General features: G+C 37.3%; 1 protein-coding gene across 2 annotated transcripts in view; it reads right to left on the reverse strand.

Moving 5' to 3' along the window:
• Window positions 1–1,266: 1,266 nt before the first annotated feature.
• Window positions 1,267–12,254, reverse strand: part of SEMA3E (semaphorin 3E) — a 391,499-nt gene continuing 380,511 nt past the window's right edge. For both annotated transcript variants that reach the window (XM_075345228.1, XM_075345227.1), the window contains exon 17: window positions 1,267–3,869. In XM_075345228.1, coding sequence (XP_075201343.1) covers window positions 3,414–3,869 — 456 coding nt within the window. In that variant the 3' untranslated portion in view covers window positions 1,267–3,413. The remainder of the gene's footprint in view (window positions 3,870–12,254) is intronic.

Genomic DNA, 12,254 nt, shown 5'->3' on the forward strand with positions numbered 1-12,254 from the left:
ATGAGAGCAAAAACAAAAGTGTGGCATTTATATTTTTATTCAGTGTAGAAGAAATAGCATAGATATTAAAAATATTGAATGATACTAGTAACCTTTGTGACACTCGATCTTCATAGAATTAGCATTGCTAAGTACACTGAATCGTGAGCAATGATCTGACAGTATGCACGTTTAACAAATGAGCTTTCAGCATTATATAAAAACTAGGCAATTAATGCAAACATCCACATCATCTAAAAATTAGAAATTCCATTGGCATATCACAAACTATCCTAATTTACAATTTACAAGCCATAATTATGTAATTTTCTAACTGATGTCGTTGTCTTGAATCTGGTGTTTTTTGTTCTGATACTTCACCATTCTTGGCATTTTGTCTCCTTTTCCCTGAACATAAGTCTAGTCTCATTAATCAAGAAGTGAGAGGTTCTCCACTCTGGTCTTCTTCTTGACTCTGATAGAAGAGGACCCCACACAGTTGGCTAAATTGGGTAGACTTATGCATAGGTAAACATTGGCCATATCTCAGGAATTAAGAGGCGCAGGAACATAAATTAAACAATGCAAGATTCAGGAAAGCAATGACTTTACACCAAGTAAAAAATGCATCTTCATGGCACTTGACAAGTCCTTTTAAAAACAGGAATCACAAATGCAGTTTTTTGGCATTAGAGCCAAACAGAGAAGTAGATTGAAAAAAAGAAATGTGTATAAGGAACATTTCTATTTCTTCTCTCTTGTAACCAGTCCTTTATCACGCTCAAAGCATTACATTAAAAGTTGCATATGCAATCTCAGCTGAAAAGGTCTTGGAGGAACTAATAATTAATTGAGTTCCATATATAATCGATAGCAGGAGGAAACAGTTATGAACCTTGGACCCCACCAATCAGCAATTGATTGAAAATCCTGCAAACCCCTTGATCTAGACATAACTTTAATTTTGACAATCAGTGAACCAGGCAATACTGTTATCAAGGGAAGATTGTACTTATTTTAATATCTAATAAATGTCATCAAGTCCCTGTTCACTCAAAGAATTCTCAATGGTGGGAATCAGAACATGCAACAAGGACCAGACAGTTGACTGTGAGGAGGATCCAGAAGGGTAGGTAATGAGGTGAGCATAAGTTTTTATATATATATATATATATATATACAGTATATATAAATATATATATACACATATATATATATATATATATATAAATATATATATATATATATATATATATATATATATATATATATATATATATATATATATATATATATATATATATATATATATATATATGTATAACCTTTATTATGCTCTTGGGTCCATAAATAAAGACCCCAGAGTATAATAAGGGACTGTACTAGAAATAAAGTATATAACTTATCTGTGAATCACATTTCCTGGGGAAAATTTTGAAATTTACCCGATCCCCTCATTGCTATTGTCTTTTTAAAAAATAGAATTTATCTGCACTTTGTCACACTAGTCATTTTTTTAAGGGGGAAATGGTTTTTTTTCTACATTTTTACATTTTTGCATGTAGATTTCTTCATGATTTATCCTTTTCAATAATATGATAGTTTTGGATTTGAAAAGTATTGGGATTTTTTTTCAAGATGCAATATATTGAATATAAATGTACATTTTATATTGTTAAGTTGTTTTCCAAAGCAGTAGAATTTGGAATTAGCTCTGAAAAAAAAGACTTTATGTTGTTTTTTCTCATATCCCATTAGTATGTGATCATCTGCTAGCCAAATAGCCATGTTTTTGGATTAAAGGAATTTGTGTTTTAAAAACTTTATAATTTTTAAATAAATCCATCTGCAATGTGTTGTCCTCAGCAGTCTGCACAAGGATATCACATATTCTATAATTGTAAAAGGAACAAACCATTGAACTCCACCTAGTTAGCAAGTGTTGGATGGTTAGAATTGTGGGAATTTACATAGTGGCAGAGGTGTGACGATCACAGTCGCAAAGCTCGTGATCATGACATGGTCTGTTGGTGCAGGGGGCCCACTAACTCCAGCATCTGCCTCAGCTGGATACGACTCCAGCTGCTGGCCACTGTGCACTAGCTACAGAGATTGCTGCACGGTGTGGGAGCAAAGGAAGGCAAGTAGAAAGGATTTTTTTTAATGCATTAGAGAAATAACAAAGACTGTATATACCAGGAAGGGCCCCAGGATAAGGACATAGATACCAGGATGGGCCCAGTATGGGGACCATGTATCCTAGGATGTTCCCAGGATGAGGACATATATACTATGATAGGCCCAGGATGAAGACATATACCAGGATGAGGACATATATACACCAGGTTCGGGAACTTATATACCAGGATGGGGACAAATATATCAGGATGGGGGACATATTAACTAGGATGGGCACATATAACCAGGAAGTGGCCCAATATGAGGGACATTAGTACAGGATGGGGGACATTACTACATAATGAAGGGGGAGGGGGGAAACTCATGGGTTCTTATAGGATTTAGAACTCTACAATGGCCCAGATACCTGACCATGCAGGGGGAGGTGAGGCCAAAATTTTGCAGCAGGGCCCATCGGTTACTAACTCAATGCTTATAGGGCAAGCTAAGAATGTCTACAGACAAAATGTAGTTACATCTGCTTGAGTAAAATGGGGTAGTGCAATAAAATTGTAAATATCTGGTGGAATTATAGGTGACAGTGTACATAGGGACAAGGCTGAACTTTAGAGGCTCCATAAACAGTTCCATTAAATCAGAGTATTGTAAGCTTTAGTTTGTGCTAAAAGAGCAGATGAATTTGACACTAGAAAAAAAAGATGCCTTCTAGACATTATGAGCTCATACATTATTAGATATATGCTGAATCCTCATGTCTCATTTATTGCGTTGGGTGAAAGTTTTATTTCTTTTCCTTCGGAGATTAAAATGGTTGATGGCTCTTGGGTATTGCTTTGCCTTTTTTTGGACTAACACAGCTTAATGAATTTTAATTAAAGATTGCATAAACATTAAACCTAATCACCTCCTGTCTTTTCTCAACTTTTTTATTCATGATAGCATTTATAATTACATTTTGCAGAATTCGCAAACTATAATTATTTGCTCAAGTCTTGATAAAATTAACTAGCCCTTGATACATTATGTAAAAAAAAAATTATATTTTGGGTATAATATACAAACAGACAATAAGAAGCAAATCAAGTAAATCCATTTTAAATTATGGATATAAACATATTTAGAAACAAGAGTTTTAATAAAATAGTTAAAATATGTACATAATGCCAAACCAGTCAATATGTTGTTGGTGCTTCATAAGATATGTTGATTTAAGATGATGATTGAATATATTTAGCTGTCTTCATCTTTATGTAAATTATTGCTGATAGAGTCTTAAACAGTTCGAAGTAGAAAACTTATTGTTGTGGTATGTGCCTTGGCATACGGTGATGGTCTGATTTCCCACGTGATTTACGCTCCTGTGGGTTTATATATTTCCATTTATTTGGAGACATTTTCAGTTTTCTCTTCCTTTTATCTGTGCACCACACTTTTTCACAATATTCCTCAACTTTTTGAAAATTACTATATCCAATCAGCTGCAAGAACTCTTTATACCATTGTTTGGATGACTGGGGAATGCTTGGCTGTCCAGGACATGGCATTTTTTGAAGTGTAACTTCTTCTTCTTCTTCTTTGTGAAACATGTCATCAACACGTTCTTCCTCAAAAATTTCCAGAGTCATTTTTCTAATTGTATGGATATAAGAATTTTCAACAGTTTGGCAGTAATATATCCCAGCATCTGATTTCTGCAACTTTAGAAATAGAAGTCCAAACGCTGTTATTATTACTCTTTCACTTGTTTTGACCTAAAGGAAAAAATATAATGTTCATATCACTATAATAATATTTGCTTAAAAGTAACCTGAAGTAAGAATGTTTACAATATTAAGAGGGACTCTGTCAGCACAGAATGATTGTTCAAAGCAAGTACACTTGGGGCATAATGGCATGACCAAACATTTAGGTGCACCTTCCCACCTTCTTGTTTTCCCTCTAAAACCACCACCCTTTCTTTGATTTACAGTTCTAGCTTCATAGAGAAAGAGAAGGGCAGAAATATATGGAAAACAACTACCGTGTTTTTCCAAAAATAAAACACTGTCTTATACTTTTTTTGTCCCCAAAAAAGCGCTAGGGTTTATTTTTGGAGTAGGTCTTATTCTTGGAGAAACATGGTTGGTGGTAAGTTTACCCCTCCAAAAACGCAGACTCCTCTTCCCAGGAGAGACTCATACTTACCAGACCTCAGACGTTTGTGTGGCTCCCAAGTTCTCTCTGTAATCTCCGGTGGGCCCTCAATGCAGGTATGCCGCATGCTATCCTTCCCTGCTTCTGGCTGACACACATACAATAGACCGCGCACACTCACTCATTCACGTACACACACAATCACCGATGAGATTGCACACACACAATCACCAATCAGATTGCACACACACACTCACTCACTCACCATATCTGGCGGCATAGAATGCCTCCAGCTGCAGGGAGGAAGTTATGCATTGCAGATCCTGTAAACATTCCATCCACAGCTGCAGGTCCTTGTGTTCCACCATGCTGCATCTCAAAATTCTGCCAGCCAGAAGAAATTGGTATTGCTGGATGTGGTGAGTGTGTATGTGCACCCTGATGAGTCATTGTCTGATCTGATGTATGCAGGTGTGTGATCTGATGTGTGTGGGTGTACAATCCACTGGAGGGCCTCCCCCTCGGCGTCTCATGACAATGATTGTGGGTTGTCTGCTTTCCATAATGAAGTTTCCTGCAGTATCTTTAACATTTTTATTTGCATGGACGCTTCATTATTGAACCTCAACTTTGGCTTATTTTTAGGGTAAGGCTTATGTTTAAGCCTTGCGCCTAAAATCCCTGCTAGGGCTTATATTTGGCGAGGTCTTATTTTTGGAAAAAAACGGTAGGTAGGAAGGTGCACTTAAAGAAGCACTCCCATTCAAGTTTTTGTCCTCTTAATTTAATATATTGCTGCCATTACTCGTATATTATATCACTCATTTTGCCTTTCTACCCAGTTAATTATTTTCTTTTTCCATAAGGTCTATAAAATCATGTGATTATGTGATTAAAAACAGACTAGCTGAATTTTTTTTAAGCTCTATTTAGACACAGGAAGTGTATTTTTCCTGCATGACTCATCATTAGAACTACAAAGTGTTTTGAGTGATCTAGATTTGAAGTTCTAAGGATGCCACATTCAAGGACAGCAGCCTATTGTTTCTACATAGAGCTTAGAAGGATTCAGCTAGTCTGTTTTTAATGATTATTAATAATTAATAATTTTATTCATTTACATAGCGCTAATAATTCCACACAACTTTACATATATTGGCAGATGATATCATAGACCTAATAGAAAAGATAACAATTAACCGGGTAGAAGGGAAAAATGAGCAATTGTAAGTATACAGTGTTTTATAATATGAGTATTTAAATATATTAAGGAAATAAAATTTTTAGATGTGAGTGCTTCCTTAAATGTTTGGCCATATCATGATGCCCTTGTGCTAACAGTCCCTTTAGAGGCTATGAATGTGACGGAGGTACATTACTAGTTTGTGGGCAAAAGTGGCACTATATACATTACATTTCTAACTTTTCAGTTAATTTTCAATCAAATGATAATTAGAAAGTTAAATTAAGGAACTAATTAAAAAGCAAATAATAACAGTTATAACTTACTGTAATTGCAATTTTTATTTATAAAACACAAATGTATTCATTTTTCCAAGAATCTCTCCAGATGTTAACTTTTTACATAGTGAAAATCATACTGTAAAATATATATTTTTTGTTTTTATATTAGTAATGCCTATTAATATTAAAATAGCAACAATTAATATATTTTTCCTATCGTAGTTTGTCACTTTATATATTGTTAATTCCATTAAAAACTCTTTAACCCCTTTAAGGGCAAGGCCATTTTAGGCCTTAAGGATAAAGCAAAGGAGCCATAATGTTTAGCTATATATTTATGTACTTGTTTATATTTATTATTTCGGCAACATAGTGGTATGAAGGTTCATTTTTGCTGCATGAACTGTATTTGTCAGTCGCACTATTTTGGGGCACATATAACTTATTAATTAAGTTTTAGTTAACTCTTTTTGGAAAGAAAAAGAAAAGAAAACAGCCATACTGCAGTGCTTTTTTTATACTTTAAATTTTAGTCAAACTTTACTTTAAATTATACTTTTTTTTATACCAAATTTATATTGTTTAATTCATGTCTCATGACTTATGTGCAATAATTAAACCTTTTTTGTCACCCTATTCCAGGGGTGGGATTCAAATTTTTAACAACAGGTTCTGTGAAAACCCTGGCCATTTGAAAACCACACCCATTCTGTAACCACACCCATTTTGGTAGCCACACCCATTTTCACGCACTTTCCTCAACCAAAAAATATAAGTAATTTAAATTAAAATCTCTTTCCCCTTCTTACCCTCCTATACCTTCACTCTCCTGTCCAGCACCAGTTGTTCCAGTCACTGTCAGTCATATTGTATTAAACGGTTTTTCTACAATTCTTAAAAATTATTCCTAAAGGAGCCCTGTTAAAATTGGAATGGATGACCTTCTCCATACAGATCTCATCCCATGTGGCTGCTTTTCCAAAGCAGATCCCATCCCATGTGGTCTCTTTCCCCATACTGAACCCATCCCATGTGGCTCCTTTCCCCCTACAAATCCCATCCCATGTGGTCTCTTTCTCCTGCAGATCCCATCCCATGTGGCTCCTTTCCCCCTACAGATCCCATCCCATGTGGTCTCTTTCCCTTTCAGATTCCATCCCATTATGGCCTCTTTCCCCTGCAGATCCCATCCCATTATGGCCTCTTTCCCCTGCAGATCTCATCCCATTATGGCCTCTTTTCCCTGCAGATCCCATCATGGCTTCTTACCCCTGCAGATCCCATCATGGCCTCTTTACCCAGCAGATCCCATCCCATTATGGCCTCTTTCCCCAGCAGATCCCATCAGATTATGGCCTCTTTCCCTTGTAGATCCTATCATGGTCTCTTTCCCAAGCAGATCGTATCCCATGTGCTCCTTTTCCCCTGCAGATTCTGTACCATATGGATCCTTTTCCCATCTAGTTCCCATCTTATGTGGCCTCCTCTCCCCATATAGTTCCCATCTATGTGGCCTCCTCTCCCCATTTAGTTCCCATCTTTATGCGGCCTTCTCTCCCCATATAGTTCCCATTTTTATGCGGCTCTTCTCCCCATATAGTTCCCATCTTTATGCAGCTCCTCTCCCTGCTCCCTGCATCTTTGGCTCACTGAGTGCTTACCTGGTCTAAGCACCGGCAGCTGCTCCTCTGTCTTCCTTCCTCCGCGGCACTCTGCGGTCACATTGACGCTGACAGGCGGCAGCAGGGGGAGCTACCTCACCACGTTGCCATGACCTCTTTGCAGCATCAGCACGTCACTGCACACCAGGTCAGGGAGCAGACAGGCTCCACTGAACCCGGAAGTGCGGCACAGAGGATTCATTTGTGCTAGTGTCTTAAAGACACTAACACAAGTGAATACAGGGAACCGGATCGCCAGAGCCGTTTCTGTCCGGTTCGGGGACCCGGCTGCTATTTTAACAACTGGTTCGTCCGAACTGGACAGAACCAGCGGAATCCCATCCCTGCCTCATTCTGAAACCATGCATCTTACAATTTTCTGTCAATACAGCTGTATGAAGATGTTTTTTGCATGACGAAATGTAGTTTTCAGTGGTTCCACTTCAGGTTTCATAATACTTTTTGACCACGTTTATTGCACTTTTTAGGAGGTGATAAATACAAATGAAAGAGCAATTCTGGATTTTTTTTGAAAAACCATTCACTATTCAGTCTACTTGACAAAATTTAATTTCATATCACTGTTAATTTATCAACCTGCAGAATAAAGTTACGTACTTTGTGTACTACCTTTACACAAATAATATATACATTATTTTTTGAGACCCACAACTTTTTTATTCTTCCATATACAAGGCTTATGCAGGACAAATTGTAGTTTTCACAATACTGTTTTTGGTCACTCTTAATTTCATATTTTATGAGACTGGAGAAACAAAAAATAGCAAATCTAGCATTATATTTGTACTTTTGTTCTTACAGTATTTACCATATGGAATAAATAAATATTTTTATTGTATGGGTTTATCTCATTATGGTGATACCCAATTCATATATTTTTTTATTACTTTTGCATAAGCAAATAAGGTAACACCATTTTTTTGCATCATAATCTGAGGCATCATTTTTGTAGGTTTTTTTCAACAGATCTGTCTAAGGGCTTGTTTATTAAAACTATAGTATATATTAGTACCATTTTGGGACACACATGCCTGTTTGCATTTGTATTTTTAAACATTAAAAAACATGATTTTCATATTTCTTATTAGCTCTTCTAAGAGTAATTTGAAAATATAATCTCATGAAATACACTGCATTAACCATATAGTACAGTGCATTATCTAGCAGACCAAACCACACCTCAAGTGGGATCTGTTAGGCTGAAGTACTCAGCAGACCTGGAGACCATAGTGCAACCTATTCACACACAATGATCATGCTCCTTGAGAAGCTAATGGGATGACAGAAGGTGAGCTCTCCCTCTGTCAAACTCCTCATTTTCCATTTACACTATTAATTGTTGAATATGAAGGATACCATTTCTGGGATCGGCGAGATGCCCCATGTAAGCAGCTAGAGAAAGACCCCAGCTGACTATATCTGAAAAAGACTGCCCCACACATCTAACAAGTGTGAACAGGTGCTAGCCGAAAATGCATGGGAGCCCGATAACCAATGACAAGGTTATCTCTAATATACTGGGACCCCAACCTAAATGCCTCTATCTAGGCATTTAAGTTATGTTTCCAGTATAAAAGAGATCACCTTGTTGTTGGTTAATGGGCTCACATGCATTGCCCAATACATAAGCTAATTTCTTTTTTCAAATATTCCTATAGCAGTAATGCAATACCAGAGTTTCCTTGTTAATTGTTAGCATTCTAGAGTGCAGCTGTACGTATTTTGCAGCTGTGTATATCATCAGGTTTCTCAAGCTGATCAAACTGGTACAGATTCTGGTGCAATCAGTATGAGATATATATCCAGCAATGAGCACAAAGCAACATGTGCTATTGACAGATATATTTGTCATATAGCATTAAGGGGTTAAGAATTCCATCTAGTTTTGATATTTAGTGATGCATCATTTTTATTTTCTTCTTTGATTTTCAGATTTTTGAAAGTCATAACTCTTTTTGTCTTCCAGATATGTTACATTATTAATACTTTTTATTTGCAGGATAATTCATATGGCATAATTTGTAGTAAAATAGTATATTCTGCAGTTTTTATATTTTATTTTTACGGAGCATGAAAAATATCAGAAAAATAACAATTATTTTGGGGTTTTTATTTTTATATTGTTTGCTGAGAGGTGTCATTATTATTAACATCATATAGAACTTACAGTTTATTTTTTTCACCTTTTGTATACTTAAATACACTTATTGTTTTATAAAATTATTTGTTTTGTCCACTGTATTCAAAGAGATCAGAGTTATTTGAAAGATCTTTGTATTTCTTTGGATGACTTCTAGTTGAGGCTTTTCTTGCTACTATTTTAGAGTGATTACAATTTTGAATTACAGTCATATGAAAAAGTTTGTGCACCCCTATTAATGTTAACATTTTTTCTTTATAACAATTTGGGGTTTTGCAACAGCTATTTCAGTTTCATATATCTAATAACTGATGGACTGAGTAATATTTCTGGATTGAAATGAGGTTTATTGTACTAAAAGAAAATGTGCAATCCGCATTTAAACAAAATTTGACCAGTGCAAAAGTATGTGCACCCTTATCAGTTTCTTGATTTGAACACTCCTAACTACTTTTTACTGACTTACTAAAGCACTAAATTGGTTTTGTAACCTCATTGAGCTTTGAACTTCATAGGCAGGTGTATCCAATCATGAGAAAAGGTATTTAAGTTGGCCACTTGCAAGTTGTTCTCCTATTTGAATCTCCTATGAAGAGTGGCCTCATGGGCTCCTCAAAACAACTCTCAAATGATCTGAAAACAAAGATTATTCAACATAGTTGTTCAGGGGAAGGATACAAAAAGTTGTCTCAGAGATTTAAACTGTCAGTTTCCACTGTGAGGAGCATAGTAAGGAAATGGAAGAACACAGGTACAGTTCTTGTTAATCCCAGAAGTGGTAGGCCAAGAAAAATATCAGAAAGGCAGAGAAGAAGAATGGTGAGAACAGTCAAGGACAATCCACAGACCACCTCCAAAGACCTGTAGCATCATCTTGCTGCAGATGGGGTCAATGTGCATCGGTCAACAATACAGCGCACGTTGCACAAGGAGAAGCTGTATGGGAGAGTGATGCGAAAGAAGCCGTTTCTGCAAGCACGCCACAAACAGAGTCATCTGAGGTATGCAAAAGCACATTTGGAAAAGCCAGTTAGATTTTGGAAGAAGGGCCTATGGACTGATGAAACAAAGATTGAGTTGTTTGGTCATACAAAAAGGCGTTATGCATGGAGGCAAACAAACACGGCATTCCAAGAAAAGCACTTGCTACCCACAGTAAAATTTGGTGGAGGTTCCATCATGCTTTGGGGCTGTGTGGCCAATGCCGGCACCGGGAATCTTGTTAAAGTTGAGGGTCGCATGGATTCAACTCAATATCAGCAGATTCTTGACAATAATGTGCAAGAACCAGTGACAAAGTTGAAGTTACGCAGGGGATGGATATTTCAGCAAGATAATGATCCAAATTGCCGCTCCAAATCTACTCAGGCATTCATGCAGTGGAACAATTACAATGTTCTGGAAAGGCCATTCCAGTCCCCAGACCTGAATATCATTGAACATCTGTGGGATGATTTGAATCGGGCTTTTCATGCTCGGCGACCATCAAACTTAACTGAACTGGAATTGTTTTGTAAACAGGAATGGTCAAATATACCTTCATCCAGGATCCAGGAACTCATTAAAAGCTACAGGAAGCGAATAGAGGCTGTTATTTTTACAAAAGGAGGATCTACAAAATATTAATGTCCTTTTTAGGTTGAGGTGCCCATACTTTTGCACTGGTCAAATTTTGTTTAAATGCGGATTGTACATTTTCTGTTAGTACAATAAACCTCATTTTAATCCAGAAATATTACTGAGTCCATCAGTTATTAGATATATGAAACTGAAATAGCTGTTGCAAAAACCCAATTAGTTATAAAGAAAAAAGGTTAACATTAATAGGAGTGCCCAAACTTTTTCATATGACTGTACTTGTTATTATTAGGGATGATTGAATACCTCAAATATTCGGCTATGCCCATATTCGATGAATAGGTCGCCGCTTTTCGACTATTTGCGAATATTCGATGCGCAATGTAAGTCTATGGGAAACCTGAATAGTTGCCGAATAGCAACTATTCAGGCTTCCCATAGACTTAAGCGGGCTTTACATGCTGCGACAACACTAGCATTTGCTGGCGATGACGAACGCTATAGCACCCGCCCCCGTCGTACGGCCGATATGTGGTGATCGCTGCCGTAGCGAACATTATCGCAGCGTCACACGCACATACCTGCTCTGTGAAGTCGCTCTGGCCGGTGAACCGCCTCCTTTCTAAGGGGGCGGTTCGTGCGGCGTCACAGCGATGTCACACGGCATCCGTCCAATAGAAGCGGAGGGGTAGAGAAGAGTGGGACGTAACATCCTGCCCACCCCCTTCCTTCCGCATTGCCGGTGGACGCAGGTAAGGAGATGTTCGTCGCTCCTGAGGTGTCACACACAGCGATGTGTGCTGCCGCAGGAACGAGGAACAACATCGCTAATAAGCAGAAAACGATTTTTTGCTTCAGGATGACCTCTCCACGGCAAACGATTTTGACCGCTTTTGTGATCGTTTAAGGTCCCTCATAAGTGTCACACACTGCGATATCGTTAATGACGCCAGATGTGCGTCACAAACACCATGACCCCGATGATAATTCATTAAAGATATCGTATCGTGTAAAGCCCGCTTTACATTGCACATTGAATTTTCGCATAGCGGCGACCTATTCGTCAAATATTCGTGAAGCCAAATATTGCCGAATATTTGTGATATTCGATCATCCCTAGTTATTATGTTTCTTGGGGT

This window comes from Anomaloglossus baeobatrachus, chromosome 4, assembly GCF_048569485.1.
Source record: "Anomaloglossus baeobatrachus isolate aAnoBae1 chromosome 4, aAnoBae1.hap1, whole genome shotgun sequence".
NCBI lineage: Eukaryota > Metazoa > Chordata > Amphibia > Anura > Aromobatidae > Anomaloglossus > Anomaloglossus baeobatrachus.